Source organism: Pteropus alecto, unplaced genomic scaffold (assembly GCF_000325575.1).
Source record: "Pteropus alecto unplaced genomic scaffold, ASM32557v1 scaffold72, whole genome shotgun sequence".
Classification (NCBI taxonomy): Eukaryota; Metazoa; Chordata; class Mammalia; order Chiroptera; family Pteropodidae; genus Pteropus; species Pteropus alecto.
This window is the reverse complement of record NW_006436811.1, coordinates 10,510,373-10,536,140: the sequence shown is the minus strand read 5'-3', so window position 1 is coordinate 10,536,140 and position 25,768 is coordinate 10,510,373. Positions and strand designations below refer to the sequence as shown.

Below are 25,768 nucleotides of genomic sequence, written 5' to 3'. Positions count from 1 at the left end.
CATCTCGGTTGAAGGAACTCCATCCTTTTAGTTGCCATCCCAAATGCTTGGAATTTTTCTTGATTTTGAACATAGGACATCCAACCATAAAGAAATCCTGATTGCTGTACTTTTAGAATATATCCTGAAGTTGGCCATTTTTACCACTTCCATCGCCATCCTGATCCAATTCCTTATCTCTTACCTGGATTACTTATATAGTTTAAACTACATTTGCCATTTTTTAGTTTATCCCCACCAAATTCCAGGATGATACTTTTAAGTCAAAGCACCACTACTCAAAACCATGAACAGCTCCCATTCCTGAGTAAAATCAGTTCTTACTGGGGCCTAGTGCCCTATGTGATCCTACCCCGTTGCTTTTCCAACCCGTCTCTTCTACTTTCCTCCTTGTTCTGCTTGTGGTCCCAATGTCCTCTTTGCTCTTTCTCAAACACACCAGGCATGCTTTGCCCAAGCCTCTGCATAAGCTTTTCTTCCTTTCCAGCAGCCTTTCTCCAAGGGTCTGCAAATCATCTAGACGGCTGATTTAGTAAGGCCTAAGGAGGGGCTTGAGAAAATGTGTTTCTATTAAGTTCTAATAAGATGCTGATGCTGCCGAAGTGGGGAGCACTTTGAGAACTACCCTAGCGCATCTGTTTTATGTCCTATTTTAAACTCTCTCCAATGCATCTAGAATAATTGCTATATACCATCCTAGGAAAAATAATCACTAACACCACTTTGTGTCATATAGAACCCCAGGTGAAAGAGGCTGTGAAACAGATTCAGGACTAACTCCATCTTCAAAGTCTTTGTTCAACTCCTTAACGAGATCTATGCAGATGACCTATTTGTGTTCTCTCTCTCCATCTCTATTTTCTCCATTTCAGTTCCCCTTTATCTCCTTTATTCTTTTTCTCCCATAGTACTTAGGACCTAACACATGGTAAGTTACTTGTTTATGGTTTAGTTTCTCTCCTCCCAATTAGACTGTACAATCTAAGATGCAAGGATCTTGTTTATTCCAAGGGCTGAATAGACTTTTTTGAATATAAATGAAACATCTGAATTGAAAATTAACTCTTTAATTTCCTCCATAGAATAAAAACTCATTTTTTTAAAAATGTACTAACTACATGTGTTCGTAAGAGGAGAAAACAGTAGTGGGAGAAAGATTTTTGAGATCAGGTAAACTTGGATTCAAAAGTCAGCTTCACTATTTACTAGCTAAATGTGTGTGCAAGGTTACTGTCACATCTCTCAGGCTCAATATCATTTTCAAAATGGTGATACCAGTTGATGATTGTATACAATATCTAGCCCAGTCTTGTCACAAAAGAAGTGCCTCATAAATATTACTTCCTTTTGTTGTCCCCTCCTCCACTCACATTTAAAGCACAAGCTACTTTAAAGCCAATGTTTTAATTCTAGATAGAATTATGTATAAAGGCACACTTTTTTAAAAATAAAACTCTCTAATGCCCTGAGGTAGAACTCTATTTTTGAACTTAGCATTAAAAACATTGCGTTACCTTTCTATATTAGTACCTTTAGGTGAAAAGTTTACTAATATCTGTCAAATATAATATGGAATGATCACTTGCTGATACTAAGTATTTCAAGTCCAATCCTCATAAAATACTAAAATCTAATGTGTTCATCCATAATAAATGTGTTTCTGGGTAACAGGCTACTTGAGTTCTAATAGCCCTTCTAAATGGGACTACAACTAAACTTCATAAGTATTTTAGAGAAAGAAATAATTTTTATAAATGTAGATATTGCATCTACCTGCTTTAGATATAAATGCCCTATACAAGAGCATAGCAACATTACAGTGAAATATATCTACGGTGTTCATAAGGTTTATGCTGCACATTCATGCGTGACCTGATATTGCTGAAATAGTCTTTATTTCTGAACATTCCAAAACAGCAGTGTACACACAGTAACAAATATTAAGTCATATACCATAAGAAAAGCATTCATTAGTGCAAATGGATTTTGTAAAAGGTCTATCAAAAAGATTTATTTGCTTTAAAATGCATTCATTTCCAGAAGCATTGTTAATAAAACATTACAGTTTCATCTTCTGTAATAAAGTTATTGAAAATCAATTGTGGTACAGTAGCAAACATTGCAGGTATTAAGTGCAATGAGCTTGTGATGCCATTATAAATATGAAACCCATGTATGACAATAAATTAACAATGAAAAAGACACCATTTAACTTGCTGTCTGGCTATCTCCTTGCAATGCTTCAGATTACATTGTGCTCATTCAACATAAAATTATGTCTCTCAAATTGTATGGTGGATTTTTGCTGATATATCCCTAGAGCTAAAAAAATAGTACCTTACCACAAAAATATTTTTATGGCACAAAATTTAAGTTGTTCCATAGTGGCTCACATAGGTGTAAAAAGAAATAGGCACAAAAAATAAAATTCCTGTAAACTATAAAAAGTAAATTTCAAAGCATACGTTATAGAACACAGTTGCAAATATGCAATGTATTAAAATACAGAACATGAGAAGATGTTTAGAACACATAAGTAAATTGAACAAGTTACTTTAAAAAATTGATATGGCAAAGAAAGCATTATTGATACATCTCAATTCTCAAAAAAGTGTTCAGGTACATAGCAGTTCTACAAAAACTTCCTAGATCTAAGTGTCACAATACTGCAACCATGGATTTGAGAATGGTGCAGTATCTCAGGCAAATATTTAAGTGCAATAATTAGTCTCTGGAGATTGGTCCATTGAAAAACAATGCAGTAAGTAGGTTAAAATGCAAAGTGGGGAAAGACTATGCCGACATCCACTGTTACCCAGCCAGCTAGGTAACACGACCCTCATTTCCATTTCTTTCCCATTCTTCAAGGGTATATAAAACCACATCAGTAGCAACCATCTCTCCAATTTCCATCTCTCAGAGTGCTGAGTGAAGACAGTGGCTTTGGAGGCTGAAGGAAACTATAAAGGTAAGAAAAAAGGAACCAGATTGTTAATAACCCCATGAGTCACATCACTTACTGCTCTCCTATATGTGCTCCTCCACTCCGGTAATGACAACCTGTTGGCACTTTCCCAGGTGTACTTTGTGTTTCACACTTCTGGAGTTGTGCAACATGCTCATCTGCTGGCAACCCAGTTCTCTGCAGTGCCATGCACGTTGCTATGTGCACAAGATTAGCAACATAAGTGAAAAATGATCAATATCCTTAATGCATAAAGAATATTTTTAAATCAGAAAGAACAAGATAAACTCAATAGAAAAGTAGCCTAAAAACAAGTGGTTACTTCACTGACTACAAATAGCAAATTAACATGAAGAACTTTTCAACTTTATAAATAATCAAAGATTTGCCTAATGGATTGGCAAAGAGTTTATAAAGAGTAATTCCCAGTGTTTGCCTACATGTGGGAGAATGGATCCTCTCATGTAGTCTAGCAGTGGCAATCTTTCCAGGAGGTTAGTCTGGAGACACATACCCTACTCAGATGTAAACATAACACAGCTGTGCATTTACTAGGGGAGGATAAGCCAGAATTTATTAAACAAATATGCACCAAAATTATTTCTGTATAAGTAGTAGGATCATAGGTCAGCCTTTATTTTTCCAGTTTCCAAATTTTTGATCAGAGCACCTATTACTTCTAATCAGAAAATAAAAAGCAAAGAGATTTATACATACCAAAGCATAAATATAAAAAAATTACTTGTTCCCATATCCCTTTCAAACTTTACGATGGTTCGCTCCCTCTCCTCCTCCATATCTTCACTTCCTGTACGAGCTGTCCATATTTACTGCCTCTATTGTCTCATCCTCCAAGCTCAGCCCACTTTTATAGATTTTAAAACACTCCAGGATATCCAGGTTCAAGAAGGGTACCTCATAACCATGAGTTCATCTAAATTGTGTTATACAAGTAATCTAGAATTTGAGGGGAAAATGCTACCTAGATCATACTGAACTTAAAACAACATAAGCTAAATATCACTAAGATGCTTTTTAAACCATGAGCGTAAAGGAAAAGTGTGTGTGCGCACATGTACCTACGTTTTGCTCCCTTTGATAAAAACAAAAAAATTGATTCAAAAAACATTTGCACTCCTACTCTGTGCTGGCCTTGGCCTTGGCATCAGGGATAGAGAGCAGTGAACCAAAGGCCAACTGCCATCGCCCCCACCCCCACTCAGGAAACCTGCATTCTTGTGAGGAGAGTCAGACCATGAACAAATAAGTAGAATGTATAGTCCAGCACATGGTGACAAATGCTATGGGGGGAAAACAGAGAAGGGGAAGGAGGCGTTACAACTCTTGCAGGAGCTGCAGTTTTGAACAGAGGTGTCACCTGAGCAAAGCCCTGGAGAAGGAGGGAAACAGGCCATGCAAACGCCCTGGGGGAAGGAAATGCAAGAGCTCTGGAGATGGAGCTTACCTGGTAAACAAAAGCAAACTGAACCAAGAATCAACTGATGAGGGAGGAGGGGACCTGACCACACAGGACGACCCACCCCATCACCTTTTTAGAAAGAGGAGAGCGCAAGTCAGGCCAGAGTAGCGTGACCTACTAGGGTGAGAAAAGGCAAGATGGTGCTGGGAGCAGTTTCGAATTTCCAACTGCAAATGAAGTTAGACCAAGGACCAAAGATTCTTACCTTCTAACGGGTTGTGCAATTTTGCTTCGAGGCAGGTTACTCCCATTTATTGCCAAAGAAGGTCTTGGAAGTGCACTACGGCCCATCATCCCAGAAGCTGTAGCTTTGTTTGGTGTGGGGATTCCAGTATTGGAATATAACTGTAAGCCGTTGGATAAAGGCATGTTGCTGCTACCTTGAACGGTGGGACTCACATAGGCTGTAGCTTTAAGAGGCTGTCGGACAGACACTGGGAAATGTCCCACGCTGTGGATTCTGTGTTGAAGCTGTCCTGGTGATGGAACTAGAAAAGAAAACATGCAAGTGAGGGAAAACCTCTACTACTATACAACTCAGAAAGTGTGTGTTAAAGTCAACAGTCTATATGGTGTACGAGCTTATAAATATATATAAAAATGAAATGTAAGCTCCAGACAGCATTTAGGACTGGAAAATTATAATTCTTGACAAGAGGGTCTTCTATTCTGTTAATCGACTACATTTCTGAGTGCCTAACTATATTATTCTATTCTCAGAACGACCTCCTTTAACAAATTTGAGTTTTCACAGGACAGTTTCTTTCCTGCTTAGAAGACATTAGGATTTCTTGATGGTTGCTTTGGGGATGATTTCATGAAAATAAAACAAGGGAAAATTTAGCTGTGATTATAGAAAGGAAGACAGAAGTGACACTGGTAGGTACAAACAGCTTATTGTAAATATATTTCTTAGTTTTCATCATGACATTTACCTATCCCATAGAGTTGGTGGGAAGATTGAATTAATCCACATGAAGCCTTACAATGGCACTTGGCATGTAGTAACCACTCAGCAAGCACTAGCCATTATTACCTTGATAATGATAGTAAAATCTATAAAATGAAGGGACCTCTCTGGGTAAGAACCCTTAAAAACTTCATCAACATACTGGCCCAACAGTGTGTACCATTTCCCATTTAAAAAAAAACAAAACAAAACAAAAAAAACTGTTCAGCAGAAATTTTTAAAGTTTTTCAATCCTCCAAGGGAAAAAATTCAATCATAAATTTAACAGAAACTTATGCACACAACTCTGCCTAGTACTTACCATTCAGTTAAATAGGAACATATTGTTTTCTAAAATAGTTTAGCTGATTATAAACTTAAGCACAGAATATATATTTCTGAAATAAAAACAGGAGGGGAGAAAAACAAAATGTCTATAGTTATAGTATCTCTTGAAACTCTTAAAAATTAGTTTTGCTCAAGTATATATAGGTGAAATCTATATCTAAGAATGCTGTTGTACAGGCAAAGTCATCAAAAAATTCAATGAAAAATAAGGCCTATGTAAGATTCTGCTGTAGTTCTCCCCATCAAGTTTTTGGGAAACAGAAATCCTGTGTTGGGGCTGACACATCACCTCTAAGATCCTTTCTAACCAATTCTACAATTAATTTAGTAGCTTTTAACCATGAATGTTTCGGTACATTGGCTTCTCATTTCTAACAAACGTACCACACTAGCGCAAGATGTTAACAGAAAATTGGCAGGCGTGGCGGGGGGTGGGATGTGGGAATACGTGGGAACTCTACTTCTTGCTCAATTCTTCTGTAAACCTAAAACTGCTCAAAGTAATTATAAACAATATTTGAATTTGTCCCAATTTCTTATGAAACAATATCAAGTGCATAAATGTTAAGTCTAGAGTACAATGAAATTTCAAAGCGAACACACTCACGTAATCACTATCCATATCAAGATATTAAACATTACCAGCACCTCAGAAGGCTCGCTCATGCCCCCTGAATGTGCCCTGAAACTATTATATGCCAATTGTAATAGACAAGTAAAAAAAAAATTATTTAAAAAAAAAAACTAGTTAAAATAGACATAATCCTAATTTCACAAACAAGAAAACAATCAGGATATATAACTTGCCCAAAAGCTTATGATTAAGATCCAAACTCAAGCACTGAACACTACAAATCCAATGTTCTTTCTCTGTGATGCTGCCTTTCCATCTTCCTCTATCCTACCTTTGTTCTTTCCTGAAAGTAAAATGGTCCAGAACTAGAAATCTTCATCATATAGTTTTAGAATGTATAAAGAATATTTGCTTAGAATGCTTAAGAATAAAAGTAAATGAGAGCAGAATCCTAAGGTATGAATCAAGTTTATGCTGACCTTCTACCACACATTAACACCCTTCTCAGGTTTTTTTCCCTCTCATTATTTCCATTTTCTTCATTTCTTTTACATTTATTAATTGGAGTTCTGTAAAAAAGAATTTCCCCAATTCTCTATTCAATGAAATATGGACCCATGGTTATTTATTGTAAACTATGGATTATAATCCTTTAATATACTTATTACTCAATGGCTCGAACTGTTCCAGGTTTGGTTGGTCAGTGGGAGCTTCTTCAAGTTATTCCCTATATCCTTCAGACGTGTTCTCATTTTTTGATTATTTCCATCAAAACTAGCCATTCTTTGTACTGTATATTCTATTCTGTTTAAGTTAAATACATGTTTTGGGCACTCGAATCATGCTATTAACCCACACTGAGTTAGAGTTAACAAAATTCTTAATTATTACCATATTCACTACTGTCAAAATCATTTCCCCATTCTATGCTTATACTGTTGACTTCCGTGCTCAAGTATAGAACTATTTATCTTAGATTCCATCATGATCTATTTGGCCCATTGTCCTAACCTCCTGACGTAAAATGTGTTAGCAATCCTCTCGGTTTCCCCCATCAGCAAATTTCATAGACTGTCATCTGTTATTTTTACACAAGTCATTAAATCTGATATTAACAGGTTAAGCCCTAAAATACAACGCTATACCATTTTATATTCATTCATTCAAACATTTACTAAGAGCTCAGTATGGGCCAGGCAGCATACAAGGTGCTGGGGACATAAAGTCAGGTAAACCATGGTCCGATTCCAGAGGGAGCTCGTAATCTAGAGTGAAAGATAAGCATAGTGACAGTGAAGTAACTGAGTAACAGAGGTGAGCACTGAAAACCTAATCCATACTAGACATGTTTTGTGGGCACATGGGGGAGTCTATTGGGGTCATCAATGGAATCTTTTCAAAGTGAGTGGTATTTGGGCTGCATTATAAAGATAGTAAGAGTAAACTGGTTGAAGAAGGGGTGAGAAGAACAGCATGTGGGCGTCAGAATATCACAGTAGTTAATCTGAACTCTTTCCATCTCTGTTCCTTTGCCTGTGTCACCTTGGACAAACTGTTACCTACCTGTCTAAAACTTTCCTCACCTGTGAAATGGGAACAACTACCTCGTGGAGTTGTTGGCAGAACTAAATGAGAAATGAATATGAACCAGTCAGCATACTTTCTCATGCAGAGTAAAGGTTATCATTTTGTCTTTGGGAACTATGACATAAAGAAATGAAGGACTATCACATGTTGGGGAAATACCACTTGAGTCCCAAAATTGGATCTGTCAAGGGAGAAAGGCCACAAACCACTCTGGGTGCAGATCAGACGTCTGGTTGGCGACCCCTGCCAGCACGCTCTGAACACACTCAGGCCTCCCAGGTTTGGGCTTATCAATCCTGGGACTGTGACCCTGAGTTTGCATCCCAGGGGTCAGCCTCGGACTTAACTCCAACTATCTGTATAGACAGCATTAAAAGGAATGGGGGAGGGGGGCGCTGGACATGGAAAAAACAATTCCCAGACAAAGGGAAAACACAAAACACCAGAGTGACGCTCACGGCCCTGCTCATGCTCATTTGTGGTGAGCTCAAATGGAGTAGATAAATACTACTTTAGCTATAATCAAACTTCATTTTGTAGGGGAAAAAACTTTGGTGAAAAACACCACCAAAGTAACAGGTAGTGTGCTTTCTTCAGAGTAAAGGTATCAGTTAGACAGAAAGAGGTAGATCTACAAAGAAAACAGATTATTTTGTATGATGAGTGGACAAATTAATCACTATTTAGTGCTATCCTTGGATACAAAGGATTACATATAATTTACTAATTATTAATTGGTAAGAGGCACTGGTAAAAATATTGCTCAATTATAATGATGAATTACAAAAAAAAAGTCACCAGGAGAAAAGCATTTTGTAGTGTTCTCAAGGAAAAAAATAGAATAGTAAGATATTTTCCTAATGATGTTACAACTAATTAAAAATTACAAAATAAAAATAAAAATTGTATACTTACTACAAGATTGTACTCTTGACATTCCATTTCCAGCTCCATGTAAGCTTGAGTCAAAACTCTGACTATTTCGCACGGTTACTGGAGAACTAACGTTGCTACTAACAGCAGTTGTACTTGGCATCCGAGCTAGATTAGGCATACTTCTTCGGAGCTTGTCTAGAAGAGAAAATTTAACTGAGTTAAAAATCACAAATTTCATGCATATTAAAACACTAGCTTTCAAAAGTAAATATAAATATAAGTCGTATTTTGCTCAATAACAAGAATTATTGTGTGCATTATGAATTATAACAAACTAATGGAATTAAACTCCTGTATAGGAAAACACTCAATATCTCCAGACTTAAAACACGAGGGATAGTCTAATCATTAGCTATTTGTTCCTATACAATAAGTAGATAAAATTGTATTACAGTGAGATTAGAAAATGATCTTACAGCTATTTAGTTTTTCTAAAAAACACTAGAAATTGTTACATGCTAATAAAAAACCTAGAAGAGTCAAAACCAACACTGACTCTTTTGCTAACATATCAAGGTGGAAATTATTAAAATTAAATTATAAGATGTTTTGAGATATTCAGTAATCACATCGACAGTACCACATTAACTTCCCAAAACGTTTTAACTATCATGAGTATATGCCACCAAACCTTTGGAGACTTGAAGAAAATGCTTCCGTTTCCTTCTCCTTGCTAGGTACATTTTCTGCCACTAAGGGGCAGCAGAGAGTCACACACAGAGCTCAGTGTTGCTGAAAAGTAAAATGAGCCACAAGACTGCAACTATATAATTTTCTTTTTATTAACAGACACCCCTACCCTCCACAAAAAAACAAAACAAAAACCTAAGGTATATCAGGTCACTCAAGATCAGGACACAAAGGATGTATCTGCATACTACGCAAAAACCCATTCAAGTACAAAACCGAATTCATTTCTTTCTGCCCTTCACACACAGCTCCTTTTACATTATTTAGATCTGACTGTAGCTCTAACCAGCAAGTCACCTAATCCAGAAATCTGGAGACTCTCCTAAGGTTCGTGTCTCTTCTACACGCTTGACTCCGAGTCCTCATAATTTTGTCTCAAATATTTAATGAATCTTCCACTAACCCCTAGTTCAGACCTCATTATTCATCACATTTTCACTAAATCCTCTTAACTGGTCTCCATGTGCCTTGTCTTGTTCCTCCAATCTATCTTCCATAGAGCCAGTTCCACTGCTCGGAGCACAAACACACATCTAGTCACCACCTTAAAACCCTCCCATTACTCCTCCTCACCTTCACCTGAAAGCTCAACTCTGGGCGTGGCCTAGGTGAGACTCTCTCTAGTCACCACCTTAAAACCCTCCCATTACTCCTCACCTTCACCTGAAAGCCCAACTCTGGGCATGGCCTAGGTGAGACTCTTCAAGGTATCATCAGCTCTACATACATACTTCTCCAGCCTCATCTCTTGCTACCCCTGCCTCTTAGCCACTCTCCAACCACAGTGGACAAATGAGGTTCCCAAGTACTCCACGCTCTCGTACCTGTGAGCATGCTTGTCCCCCACCTGGACACACTTCCCTACGTTGTGAAATGAATAAGTAAGGGAACAAATATTGTGTATTTACTACATGCCAGGTGCTCTAGAAGATGTTAGGGCTACCAGAGTGTATTAGATACAGTCCTTGACTGTCACTGAGTTTATAGCTTTGACCAGTGTTTCTCAATCTATGTTTCCATTACTGATCCTAAGGAAGAAAACTAAATTTAACATTTAGTTTAGTTTCTCCCAAACTAGAGAAATTAATATTAAAGAATAACATTTTGAAAAGATTGCATTGAACTTTGGAGAACCACAAAACATTGTAACATCGCACATTTTTCACATACCCCTAACTCTATTAGATATTTTTATCTTTATTAATAATATACCCTAAAACACTAATCAGGTCACTCACGTTCATGGTCATTTTCTTTCAAGCTAAATCAGAAAACAAATGATATATGTAAATAACAATCCAAAAATGTGCTCAAGGGCAAAACTAAGCTCATCTTTTTTTTTCCTGTTCACATACTGCTCATTCTACTCTGCTTGCGCCCACTTGCTGTGCCCTGTCCAGCAACTTTAGCCTCCTTGGGGTGGCCTAGGGAAAATACAGAAAATTAAACAAGTATAGTAAGTATACTTATATGATAAGCATGAGAAAGTTTAAGAAATTGTGAAGACTACTAAGATATAAGACCAGAAAGAGTATTATATCCATCTAATTTTTTACTAATTCTTTAAGAATTAGCACAACTAACCACTCCTTAGAGGTTTTCTGTATTCCACCTAGCTGAGGGATCGACCACCTACACATTTCCTTACTCAATGTGCTCAAATACTGCCAGTGACTATTAGATTTCTTGACTATTTTCCTTATTAGTTCCTTGAGTGAGGCCTACTCTTAACAACAACTGGATCCTTCGAATATCACAATGACTGGCATTAAAAAGTGAGCCTCTATCAATACAAGACTAAATTACTTAGACTGTATCTATTTAAGCAGCAGGGAGGCAAGGAAAAATAATTATGTTATTTAGAAAATGAATTGAGTTTATTCTTAAAATTTTCCCATTTACTACAAAAGTTTTCATATATATAGAAGTGCTGTAAAGTAGTATCATAAACATCTGTGTGTATTCCACCTAGGTATACTAGTTTTCATTTTGCCATATTCATTTCCATATGTATATGTACATTTGTTTGTTGTTAAGTGACATAAAAGCCACAGACCTCGACACTTTAACCCTAAATGCCATCTCCCTCAACTTTAATATGAGGCTATGACTTTCATTAAGCACAGGGAATACACCGTCTTCCTGATATTATGAGCTTTAATAAATTAGGCACTATCATTCCTGTTTTTCTTTTAAATTTAAAACCTGAAGGTACTCGGACACTTTGAAATCTTAGGAATCTCCTAAGAATAAAAAAATACTATAGAATCACAATATTGTCCTGATATGCAAGTAAATTAACAACAGCTTTTAATAATCCATACACAAAATTTTCCAGACATCTCAAGAATGTCTTTCATATTTTCCCCCTAAACCACTAAATCACACTCCAGTCAAGGTGCACACATTAGACTTGGTTGTTACGTCTCTAATCTCTGTTAATCCAGATGTATCCATCTTTAAAAACCTATCATTACTCCTACTTAAGCATCGAGTTTCACAGAGCTTTAAATCTGCAATGTGCTCTTAAAAATAAAGGTTTGCAAGTGTAAATATTTAGAACTCTTCTCTGGGAGCTAAGCTGCGGTCTGCAGGAGGTATCGGGGACCATCTGGAAATGAGGTACCCTATCCTGTCAAACAATTTGGAATATTTCAATGGCCAAACCTACTTTAAACATTCCAGGAATCAAAAATAATGTTTTATTTCTATCTTCACAAAGAAATCAGAAATTTTTGCTCAAGGACTGGAATGCAGCAGGGAACTGGAAGAACCACCCAAGGAAAGATTTCGAGGAGTTTTCTCATATGAAAGCAGCATCGAAGTCCCTGGAACAAAGACTAAAGAGTCCGAGGGAATCAGGAGATCCCTGGTCACCACAACAGTTAGATTCAGCCCTCCAGTCTAGACAGGGTTTGAGGGGTCCTCAGGCTGACGCTGATGATGCATGCCACCAATAACTTCTGCCACGCCCTAAAATTAGTTAGAAAGAATCCTGCAAGATTTAGTCATCTGGCAAACTACTCCAAACATGATTCTTTTAATTCTACGACCCCTAGAAATCCCAAGAACTTTTAAAAACCATCTCTTCTGAACCTAGACAGTATAGGAGCTATGGAGGCAATAAATATAAATAATGCATTTCTGGTTTGTTTTTAATTATTTTTAAATGCATCAATGATTTAACAATTATTTCCTCCTATTATTTTAGTAATTTAGAAAAATATTTGATAGATTAGTTTCAAAGTTACCATTTTTATTTCATAATTTTGTTCAAATAACATTCCATGGTAACAACTGAAGGCTCTGTTATCTGAGTCTTGTTAAGAAGTTTTTTGCTTTTTTTTTTTAAGGGGATGGCAGAGGAGAGAGACATTTATTCACTTTCTTCAGCACTTTTACTCCTGGCATGGTCATCATCTCATTTTTCCCTTAAGTTGGAAGAATATGTACCAGATGGTATAATGTAAAATTATGCCTAGGTTTTCTAAGAAAAATATTTTGTTCACAATTTATAGTCAAGAAAATCAATGCTTGGAGCCACGAGAAACCTGTGAAAGGTATGAGGGTAGGACAGGACTAGAACTCGGGGTCTACTGGATGTCAGAGCCTGCTCTCTCAACCACTAGGTTAATTTGTCAAAGTCTAATTCAGAAAACTGCTATTGTATTCCATCCTCCTTTGTAGGAGCTCAGACATTTTAGGAACAATAAAACCACCACAGTTGGACACTAAGCTGTGATCTTCTCCATTTTCCCAGGTACAGGGAAATCTAACCCTTTTCATAATGGTGCTTAATGTAAGTTAAAACCACTTTCCTAAGGTAAGACAATCATCCCGTCGACAATACCAATCAAGGTGCAGACCTGGCATCTGTCTGACAACTAGAATACGATGTTCTAAGACACTTGACAAAAAAACTCTTAAGAAACAAGTCTACGTGCCCTTTCCCTTAACTGTAAAATAAAGCTATGACTTTCATTAAGCACAGGGAATACAATGTCTTTCTGATATTATGAGCTTTAATTAGTCACTGTGACATTCTTTGGCTGCCAAAGTTTCTTTTAAATTTGAACTCTGAAGATAAGAGAAATTGTGACTAAAATTTTTAGAATTTTCAAATGACCTCTCAATTAGCATGAATGAGACAAGTACAGAGGAAGAAAAGGTAAAAACTAAAAACATGGTAACATGATGACAAATATAATTTGGTTTTGCAATATTATAAAATAACCTGCTTGAGCACTTCTGTCTCCAGCTGAGAAATGGCACTATACCTGCATAAATATGGTTTGTTTCTCTCCATTACACGGATTTGTGTGTGACTGATCATTAGTACAAAAACATACTGGGCTGAGAATATTACATGACTTTTCCCTATAGTTTGTTGGGAGTCAAAGAGTATAACTCCTGGGAGTGGAGAAGGAAGATAAATAATGAAGACGAAGATAGGAAAAAAAAAACACACACAAAGAGAATAACACATATTCCAACCCATGTTGACATTATGGCAGATAAACCGTCCATTAACACCCCAAATATCAGCCGCCATTGCCTTACTGCTACCCAGGTCTTAATTCTAGACATCGGGAATCAGAGGGAAAGACACATCCCAAATCCGCCTAAACCTGGATGTAACAAGCAGCATCCTCTCCAGGCATCACTGTCCATCCATCATTCTGTGCCAAGAACAGGCAGTAAAAGATGGAAGGTTGGGAGAAAGATGCGGAAAGATGCAGCAAAGTGCCCTGGGCTGCGTGGAGCTCCACTACAAATTCACAACCCTGCCCATCCTACGGCTAAACCAGAACAACATAAAGGTGTTCCACATTTATGACACATTCTGAGCCAGCTACTTCACAGTGGTTTTCTCAAAGCTATACGTCAATAAATCAAGGTCACATTATCAGAAGTTGGTCATTTACAGATTTAAATTTAAACCAAATTGACAAGGTCTTGAGGATGTACTTAATAAATCTGGGCAACATTTACCAATTATTTGCACTGACCTTAAAGCACATATGACCTTGAGTACCTATGAAAGATCAAATACCAAAAGGGCATCCTAACTTACCTCCACTGGTCCTATTTGGTTGCTGATCTGGAGTCTGGGCTTGAGGTGAATAATACTGTTGCTGCTGGTAATTATTTGAAGGGAAATACTGGGAACTGGGGCTCCTCCTACACTCCCGAATGCTGGAGAAAGTCTGTGAATGGGGAATTCCTCTTTGGAAAGGTGAGCATCTTGGAAGACGAGGCTGAGGTGGTGGCAAATGATCAAATTCTTCCTCATCCTCCAGACTGAATCGATCATATTCTTGATCACTACATGTCCCCTTTTTTCCTGAACTCAATGACACACTGGAACTATGTCTTGACACAGATGCTGAAGTGGAAGCATAATCTTGCCTGAGACCTATAAAATAACACGTAATCATATTATGAGACTTTTCAAACTAGTGAAAAGTTCCAATTTATTAAATATTAGACAAAAATTTGTGCCAAATGATTCAAATGGAGACCCATTATGTTCTTAGTTTATTAAATCCCAAGAAAATAGATACATTTATCTACTAAGTAGATGTCTAAAATTAGACTATTGTTTTGCAAAAAGATTGCCCCAATTGCAGTGAAGATTAAATATAGTACTGCTACAGTTCACCACCAACCAATGTCTGTCAATTTTCCCAAATGATCCCTTCTGAACTCTGGAGAGTTACTTAGAAAGGCTACTTAGGAAAAACTATTCATCATCATTATAAAAAGTTTGCTATGAGCTAAACAATTAAAATAATCCAATCTCTGCCCCAGCAGGAACCCCTCCTGACTCCCACCCCACTCTCAGTCAAAGGAAAGCTCAAAGCCTGCGGTGTGAGTATCTTCTAATGGGGTCACCTCTCTTTTGTTCTTTTTGTTCCTAATATTATCTTTTTCATAGCATACTGACATTTCAATGCTGCACTAGTTTTGGGTCATCTTAAATGACAACCATCAAAAACAGTAAAATTGGAAGTTTCTAGTTATTCATCTCACTACTAATACCACAGTTTTAAAAGTCTATCCCTGACTATTTAACTTTTGAAAACTGACATCCGATCTTTTAGCCATACAGATTTAGAAAGAGTTACTGTTAGTCTACTGTTACTAAATAATGACATAATATGACCACTTTCCCCCCAAATGTATCCTAAGTTCTGTATAAGCATTATTAAGTTTCTCATAGTAGCCTTGACTAATTCTGAAAGCAGGAAATTGTTATGCTTAAATGAAACTTGGCTGTTTCAGCTTATGTTGGCCTGAAAAGATAACTCCAAAACAAGCTCTGTTCAGTTCTGTGATTTACATCTTGTGCCTTTTGATGCCATTAATATCCTTGAAGTAGTTCACTCCCATGTTATTTGTTGTAACTTTATTGCAGAGCCAGTGGTAAACTGTCCCATTTCCAATAACCTTGTCTTCCATAATTATTTACCTTGAGAAGTATATCGATGCATTTTAATTGAATTTTATTAAGATAATTATACACTCACATGCAGTTGTATGAAACCATACAGAAAGGTCCTCTGCGCACTATGCCCAGTTTCCCCCAATGGATACGTTTTACAAAATTATAGAATAACATGACGACCAGGACACTGGCAATGATACAAACCCATTTTATTTGGATTTTCCCAGTTTTACTCATGTATGTGTGTATGTGTTAGTATTAAGTTTTACACAGGTTTATCACCTGTAGGATCAAATATCTGCCACCAGTGTCAAAATACTGCACAGTTCCAAAAACCTACAAAAATAAAACACAGAAATCCTTTGTGCTCCCCTTTTGTAACACCATCCACCTCCCTCCCGAGATCCCACACCCTATCCCTAACCTGTAGCCACTACTACTAAACCGTCCTCCGTCTCTAAAATTCTGTCATTCCAAAATGTTATATAAATGGAATTGTACAGTGTAGAATCTCTTGGGATCATCTTTTTTCAACTCAGCATAATTCCCAGGAGATCACCCAAGATGCCACATTCATCCACAGCTTGTTCCTTTTTATCACTAAGTAGTACTCCATGATATGGAGGAACCACTGTTTCTCCTACTGAAGGACATCTGAGTTCATTCTAGTTTCTGGCTGTTACAAATAAAGCTACTGTGAACATTCATGTACAGGTTTTATATAAACATAAATTTCCATTGCATTGAGATAAATGCCCAAGAGTGAAACTTACTGGACTTTATGAAAAGGGCATGTTTAGTTAAGACACTGACAAACTGTTTGCCACAGTGGCTATACCAGTAATTTCTTAACACCAATGTGTTTTGATCAGAGTAAGTCCAAACACCTTGCCGACACCCATGACAGTGTGAGAAGCATTTAACTGCTCCATCTGCGAGGTAGGCCAGTATGAGAGAAATAATCTAATCGTCTGCCCACCACTTGAGAAGAAATACCTGACGACTCTCCACACCCTCATATTTCAAGGAGAAGCTTCTAATTTAAAAAGTTTTCCAGTAAAAAGAACATACTTTCTTCTTGCAGACGAGCCATGATCTGCACATCTGTGAGGTCCTGTAACTTATAGCCCATGGAGATAGAATCATCCTCCAATTCTGAAGTGCTCAGCTCACTGTCTATAGATGACTGGGGGCTGAGAGGGGAGCCCCTCGAGGTGTACCCTAAAAAACAAAGGAAATACATTTATTGTTTGGTCTAAAGAACTAATATCTATTTATGCTTTATAATTCATGTTATCGACAATTTTTGTCCAGTTTTCACGACACAAATTTTTGTCCTACTGTCATGAAATACACATCTGCACGTGTTCATAATTCATATATACAATACCATTTTCTTTTTTCTCAAATTCAGTTTTCACAATTAAAAAAAATCTGTGCTATATACTAAAAAAACTGTTAAGATAACAGATCTTTTTTCACAATAAGAAAAAATTATTAATGTTAAAATTGGCATTTCACTACATAAGCATACATCTAAAGGCACTGTGCAGAATACATGTTCACTTTCGATTAATAATCAGATATGCCTATCTCTGGTAGTAATTATTACATATTTTAAAATTGAATTTTAATGTCCATTTTTTAAACAGGTACAAATAGTGCTACAAATATGAATATCACATATAAAAGGCACACATACACACACCAAAGCATATACAAAACCTTCCTAATTGAGAGCAGAATATCACATGAGACTTGTAATAACCCATGAAAGTGAAAAATCAATGGCCTGAAATAAGAACCAAGGAAGAAAGGACCTGAAGGCAGAAAACTGTAGGAATGGAATTACACCGATGCTGAGACAAATAAGGAAATGGTGAGACCTTCAACTCAAAAATCTACCACGACTATTTTTTCTATGTAACCCTAACATAAAAAGCTACCAGAAAAATAAAATTTAAAAGAACAAGATATATAATAGGCTTATATTCATGAATCATAATAAAAAGTACTTGAATTGTGTTTGGCATTTAATTTTAAAAGCATGTTAGGCATTTGGAAACATAACAATATGCATAAATTATTGCTAAGGAAGACCACGTACTACACACAACTGAAAGCAGCAGGTTAATTAAAGTACAACAATGTTCACTTTTTTTTGTACCCAAAGAAAGTATGCAGCACAAACTCCCCATTATGATAAGATTACCCTCAAGTTTTTCAATGACAGATGGATATTTAAGCTGTGTTTAGTGACTGAATGACAAAGCAAGCGGCTAGTCAAGGAGTTGAAATATTACCTGTTCTTTCAGGTGTTAGTATTGCTTTATTTGAGGTTTTAGAGAAGCTGGGAGTATTAATGCCATTGCTATAAGGGCTGAGTCTTGCAACAGGACTATAAGGAAAAGCCAGTGAGACATTTGAAGAGAAGAGACTCCGCCATCGGCTAGCTGTCATAAAAGCAGAAAACAAACAGCAGCAGTTAGCTGTGACAGAGGCAGACGCTGATTTGTCAGAGGGAGAAAGGGAAGAGGTTTAAAAAAAAAAGTGAAAAGACAAAGCAACTTTTCATAAGAACATCTTAACTGACTTCCACTTATCTAGGGGAAAACGTGTCAAAAAAAAAGGAGAGGAGCTATTTGTGAATTAGGGTCCTATTTACACATCCATTAAAAAAAGTAAATCAGTCTCATCTTGATTAAAGCCAATATGCCTGAAAACAATAAAAATTCGTTTTGAATTTTTACATTACATTTTCTATTTCTGTGCAAAGACTTAAGTATTTTGTAATAATATAAAGCTAGTGTAAAAAAATTATAATCTTTAGAAATTGTGGAAAATGTTCTCAATATTATCTATACACAGTCCTATATTTTTTCCTAACATTAATTTTCAACCCATTTAATATCAGAAAATGTTGTTCAAAAGTTTTTATGGAAACCTACTCTTAAATTATGAAAGAAACTTAAAGTGACTATTGCATTGAGTCTAAAACAAGATCTATGGAAAAATGATACAAAATCACGGAAGGATGTATGCCAAAATTTAATGACAGCATTTTTGACGACAGGCATAGAGACTAAGTGGTGATCTGTTGGACTTTTTTCTCTTTATAAAATATATTTTCCAAAGTTTCCATATTGAACATATATTTACGTAACATTTAAAGGCAGGATTATACATATTACTTTACTACTATAAAATAAGAAACCAAAAAATTTTACCTGCAATAGTCAGATGATCTAATTCTTACATTATCTTACCTGGCCTAATTAATGTATTTCTCTCCTCCAAAATTACCAACCCCTTGCTTTTTCTAAGTTCTTGGAATCATGAAAAAGACCCCAAACTGTAAAAACTTGAGTACATCACACCAAACATTGCTTACCCTCCCTTCAAGGGATATAAATTACTGTGCTTGTAAAAATTCACTTTCCTAAACAAGCAATCATTTAGATATATAACTAATGCGGGATGAGAGGGAATAAATAAAAAATATAAATTAGGATAAACTTCACTTTAAGCAATAAATACATTTACATTTGCTGAAAATTTGATAAAACTTGAAGAAACACATATAAAAAGGACCGATTTGAAACATTCCCCAAATCACTTAATGAGCAATGCTAATGAGCAAACAGATGAAAAATGTTTAAAAATGGGCAGTGGGGTAGAGAAAAACAATGGATGTGGGTAGTCATGAAAATAATCAGCTCTAAATTGGGACCTTTAAAAGCCTTGTAAAGTATAATCAGGGTTACTGAAAAGAGCAAAATATTTCCTTTAACTTGAGCAAGAATTCTTGAGATTTAAGTACCACCCCATTACAACAACTACATAAAAAAAAAAAAAAAATCTTTTCCTTATGTAGGTGAAAGAACTAGACAAGGAAACATCAGCATACACAATGATTCCACTTTCAGAATTTTCATAAGTTTCATGAAGGGGGCACTGCCATGAAGCCTCATTCCGAACTGACTGCAGTCACACCACATATCCGAAATGCAACTGTGGTTAAGCAGCCAGAGCGGAGACTTTCAGAGCTGGCACTCCCAGCTTCCTAGCTCCTAATATGTACACCTGATTCCAAAACACACTGACAAATAAGGGAAAAACGCAACACAAACTAGGGAGCTGTTCTCACATTTTCAACATCTATTACTCAAAAGTTTCTCATGAAAAATTCTATACTGAAAAAAAAAGAAAAGATCAATAGTTCTTTGTGATTGCTAACTTGCTTAACAGACAATGTTATTTTATACCAGTTTGATCATTCGCCAGGCAAATTACAGTGACTGCGTGTTCTCAGCCACAGATGCAGGCGGCAGCGCATCACAAGTAAACAGCATTCACCACTCTGCACAATGACTGCTGTGACCCAGCCTCCCAGCACAATGGCACAGTGATTGTGGCTATGACAGCAAGATCCCGACTAAGCACACAATTAGCATCTATTGCAAGAAAGAATGCTCTACATTGTCCTTTGGCATGGAGGCTTTTAAGAAGAGGGAGGAGGATTATTGTGGAGGCAAAGCTAACAAAACAACTATGCTACATCGGTGCCCAAGGCTGTGGTGGAGAAGGAGAGAGAAAAGGAGCGGAAGCCAATCACATCCTACTATTCCCCACTACATAGCTGACGAATTGTAACAGGAAGCATTTTTATAGCGAATAAAACAAACAAGAACTTTTCATAGGGCAATTCTATGCTTTCCAATCAATTTAATGGGTTCTTTTCCTATAAGGATGTTAAATTATTTGAGGCTCAATGATGATCAAAATGACCCTAAGAAAGAAGACAAATTTACTACAGAAGAAAATGAGTGATAAACTTCTGAACAAGGTACATTTTCCTATATCTGTACTCCAAAGTTCTAGCTCTAAGGAAAGGGCTTCTCAAACTCAGAGATGCCGTGGACTATATGTTTCTTCATTTAATTTCAACACCTCGGATAGCAGAGAGTTGGGCCTAAACATGATACACTGATTAAACTTCCTATCACACTTGGCAAAGGTTTTCTTTCTCAAGTGCCTTAAGTTAAACTGCCTCCTGTATGCTCTCTGCTTTCTGCATGCTCTCTATAGTGCTACTGCAACTTTTAAAAATTATTTTATTAATTTTCTACATCTTTATTTCTTTTTATTATTTTCCCTTAATCATAAGCATGCACCTAGAGAAGCACAAACTAAAGCAAATTTACAGAAATCCCACTTGAATCATAACTTGACAGCTCAAAGCCATTACACATTCTAAAACTTCGGTGTAACCACTACATTATCTGACAACCTGTTGTTTACGAGATTTGCCACGTCCTTGTCTCAGTGGTCTAAAATGATGAATGCTCAGACAAAAGGCAAAATAAGCCAGTCCCCTATAGTCACATTAAGTCTACAAGTCAATTGATTTCCTATGAGAAATCCTTGACCTAGGGAGGCATGGACTGAAGAAAATTTTGTTCCTGTCAGATATCCACTAAATAGTTTTGAATATGTTAACAAACCTTGAATATTAAAACATCCTGAGCTTCAGATATGATTTAGAAATGCCAGTGTGATGTATGTGCATACAGGGAAGAAATTAAATAGCTCACATAGCTCACATCATATAATGCAGTCTGGTTTACATACTATTGCTTTTTTTTTTTCCCCACTGCATCTTTCTTAATCAAGACACTTGCCACCTCTCATCAGATTACTGCAATCTGTTCAATGAACTTCCAGCCACCAGCATTATCCTCAGCAAGCCTGTTCTGAACATCACTCCCAAAGCTGTTAGTCATATTATCTTAACTGTGTTACTTTGTTCCATTGGAGTGCTACAGTGGCTTTTCATCAAATACAAGACCTGAAAGGTACTGCCGGTCATCACTAGCACCCTTATCCACTATTGTGTGTCCCATGCCCACCTCTAGTGCTCCTGAAACTTCCTTGTTAAGAATATACTTGCACTGGTTAAACTTTCTACTTTGTCTCCCTTGTCTAATGAGCATTTTCTATTGACATAAATGTTATAAATTACTAATTTGTGAACTGACCCCTCATCTTTCTGTCAAAAATAATTTGAGAATGTCTAAAGGTCTATTAATTTATTTTCTGTACATCTTCTAAGTTTCTTGACTTAAAAAATAACACATTCATGAGACCACCTAGGAAGACCAGGTGCTGTAAACAGTAAAAAAATTAAAAAAAATAACAACACATTTGTATAATTATTTTTGTACATCGTTAAGCAAAGTATGACTCCTCAAATGGATTTGATAAATGCTCCAGTGATAATATCAAGTAATGAAAAATTAAGACAAGTTGACATGATAGGTTTAAGGAAGAATCTAAACTTATTTAATTCTCCACACTGAAAATTACTCTTTTGGCCACAAAAAGGTTCCCAGAAACAATGACATTCCTACCATGCCTTGATCATCTTTACCTATAGTAAATATAATAAATATCCAAATTTTTGTTAAATTTGTTCCTGCGTATAATCAAAATCAAATTTAAGAAAGCAGTATGATAATTCACATAAAAGGAAAAAGTAACTTATCTAATGAAAATCTTAATGATAATCCTCAAAAGGTCAGTACTGCATCAAACTAAGAGTTCAAAACTAAAGCAACACTGTAATATATTCTGGAAATAACTGTTTTCACTCTTTTCTCTTCACTACAGAAAGCCAGTTCAGTACCTACCTATGTCTGGCACATAATATGCAATCAGTAAATGTCGAATGTAGTCAAAATCTTGATAAGTTCACCAATATTTCCTTATTTCAAATCGTTCTACCATTCTTACCTTGACATCTAAATGATTTTGTCCAATTTCTTAAATTTACTACAACTATAATTTAGTATAATACATTTGAGGACAAAGGTTAGTCTAGACATTTCATCCCAGCTAGAGGCTCACGAAAGAAATGCACCTGTAGGAGCACTTCGTTAATACGTCCAAGTTGCCGACCCTTCTGTGTGCGCATCTTCTGGTTTCCAGCTAAATGACTGTGTTACTAACGGCCAGGCCTTGTGACTGCGGTAACATCAAGAATAGTTAAACAGTCTACGGCCATGCCACCCTGAACAAGCCCGATCCCATTTGATCTTGGAAGCTAAGCAGGGTCGGGCCTGGTGAGTACTTAGATGGGAGACCACCTAGGAAGACCTGTGCTGTAGGCGTTAAAAATAAAGGATTGTAAGCTGACAAAGTCCTTGCAAAGGTTGCCTTGCCTAAAAAAAAAAAAAAACAAAAACAGTTAAACAGGAGTTACTGTCTAGGATGAGCTAGTTCCTGCAATGCTGGGCTGCACAGGTAAAGTGAGCGGCTGTACCAAGAAAACTAGTTGGCAGTAAGCCATGTGGGAAGGCAACAAAGCTTCCTCAAATTTCTGAAATGCTACCATTTCTTTCAACCAAAGAAACCATTCATAAAACATCTGAGAGAGTTCAGCGAAATTTCCATAACCCTTACCATCAGTACTGTATGTAGCATGTGAGTTGGTTTGAGCTGGCTGAGGAGGTCTTTCAGTGCTCTGACCCTTTCTAGTAGCTTCTAACATTGCAACCACATTTCTAATCAGGGTGCTATGGTCTGAATTTTTGTGTCCCCCTCCCCCTCTGAATTTATGTTAACACGGTAATGTCCGAAGATGACAGTATTAGGAGGTGGGGCCTTTAGGAGGTGCTTAAGTCAGGCGGGCAGAGCCCTCACGAATGGGATTAGTGCCCTTAGACAAGAGGCCCCCAGGGCTCCCTCGCCCCTTCTATCATATGAGGACACTACGAGAGGCCCGCAACCCAGGAGGGGGCGCTCACCAGGCCATGCCGGCACCCTGATCTCAGACGTCCAGCCTCCAGAGCTGTGCACAACGACTTTCTGCTGGTTATAAGCCACCCAGTCTGTAGAATTTTATCACAGCAGCCCGAACAGACTAAGACACAGGGGCAAGTTATTTTAGAAAACAAGCCCTACTTCTATCCTTTTTCTCCTTTCTAAGAATAAGGCTCTATAAGGCAAAATTGTAGCTTACAGAGACGATGTCTCACTCTGTCACATCCTGTCTCTCACGCAAAGCAGGTGATCCAGGATCATCACCCCACATGGATGGACTGATTGTGGCAGAAGAAATCAGTCTAAAGCACCCCTATAAATGTTTTCTTTCTTCAGATTTTAAGTCTGATGAAAATTCATTAAGAGCAAATTTTAAATTTGTTTTACTAAAATTCATAGAACTCTCTAAATAAGTCGCAGTTCTGTATCACCTTACTCACGTCTCTCTTCTCAGCTTCCCAAATTCATATTCTCCATCGTTCCCGATCCCAGGTTCTGCATTGAGGAACTGTCCAACTATCACTTAAATCTTTAAAGGCAAAACCCTGTGTACCCCGAGGCAAAAAAAAAAAAAAAGTGAAGTGCTCCAGAATTCAGACACTCGACATTTATAAACCACATGCGGTCATTCATTTAACATTTTCCAACAGATACCAAAAAAAAAAAAATTAAAAAAGACCAGTTTCCAGCAGTTATCCAAATATCTTTCATAGATACACACAGCACATAGTTACTTCCTTGCTCTACAGTCATTCTGGGAAATCTGCCTGCCCCTATGCTCCCACCTGCTTTTTAAAAATCATTTCTGTATTCATTTGAGTAGGCATCCACCATGGTGGCTATAAAGTACCAGATGCTGAAGACAGAGATGTGTAAAATATGGTTACTCTTCTCCCCTCCTTCCTGTTCCAATTTCTAAAGACCAGCTAGAGCTGAAGACAGCCACGTTAAGATATAAGCATGATGAGTTATGGTAAGTGCAATGAAAGCACCATGAAGTACACTCAGCAAGGGGAAGACCGTGGCTCATTTTGAGGGAATCTAAAGACTTCACCAGAAGACATGACATTTAACATGGCCCTTGAAGGCTGAGGAGTCTATCTCACAGGGTTCAATGCCATTCTAGATAGAAATAACACACATAAAGCTATGGAGGTATGAAAAGAGCAGTGCATAGTCAGGAAATTGCAAATATAGTTAGGACTGAAGCATCAGGTATACAGAAGAAGGGTTAGGGCTGGAGATTGGCAGGATCAATTTCTGCACTGTTGTATATAATATAAGCTTTAATATTCAATTAGTGCTTTAACTTTGAGAAGGAGACATGACCAAGTATGTATTTTATGAAGACATAAACAGCCATGTAGATTACAGACTAACTGGGCAGAGGCTGATGACTGGGAGACTAACTAGGAGGCTTCTCAGTAGAGCTGGTGAGACATCACAAGGTATTGGATAAAGTATTAGCAGAATATTTGGTGAGAACATGTTAAGCCACATCTGAGCTAAAGTGGAGATAACCAGTGACTCTATGAATACAAGACGTGGAGAAAAGGAAGCCGAAGCTAAAACCATGGTTTCTAAAACACCAATGCCATCCATTAAGACAAGGAACATGAGATCAGCATGCTTAAATGGAAAAAAAATGAATGTAAGATCATTATAGGACATGCCTATCCGCTGGTGTCCAGTAAAGAGTTAGAGTTCAGGGAAGAGGGCAAAGAGAAAGAGATCAGTGCATAGCAACAAATGAAGCTACAGGCATCAAAGAAGTCACCCAAGGAGAACATAAAGAAAGAAAAGAGAAGGGGCATAAGTAAGGAACATTTAAGAGAGGATAAAGGGAGAAAGGTCATTCAGAGAGAACTGTGGAGGCTCAAGGATCAGTGGAGTCCAAAAAGAACAAAGATGAAGAAGAAGAGTTTTGACATGGAAGAAACAGTTAAAAGTGGGAATTACTGCAGAGAAGT

General features: G+C 37.1%; 1 protein-coding gene and 1 pseudogene across 2 annotated transcripts in view; one reads left to right on the top strand and one right to left on the bottom strand.

The window, feature by feature from the left end:
- Positions 1-1,876: 1,876 nt before the first annotated feature.
- SLAIN1 (SLAIN motif family member 1) overlaps positions 1,877-25,768 on the bottom strand; it is a 52,702-nt gene continuing 28,810 nt past the window's right edge. Inside the window, exons 1-6 of one of the 2 annotated variants that reach the window (XM_025048199.1) lie at positions 18,281-18,406; positions 17,049-17,198; positions 14,604-14,945; positions 8,819-8,974; positions 4,651-4,933; positions 1,877-2,960 (exon numbers count right to left, since the gene is read on the bottom strand). In XM_025048199.1, coding sequence (XP_024903967.1) covers positions 2,885-2,960; positions 4,651-4,933; positions 8,819-8,974; positions 14,604-14,945; positions 17,049-17,109 — 918 coding nt within the window. In that variant the 5' untranslated portion in view covers positions 17,110-17,198; positions 18,281-18,406 and the 3' untranslated portion in view covers positions 1,877-2,884. Of the gene's footprint in view, positions 2,961-4,650; positions 4,934-8,818; positions 8,975-14,603; positions 14,946-17,048; positions 17,199-18,280; positions 18,407-25,768 lie in introns of those variants that run through there. The other variant, XM_015590910.2, reaches the window with a different exon arrangement.
- LOC112481544 lies at positions 23,029-23,146 on the top strand (annotated as a pseudogene).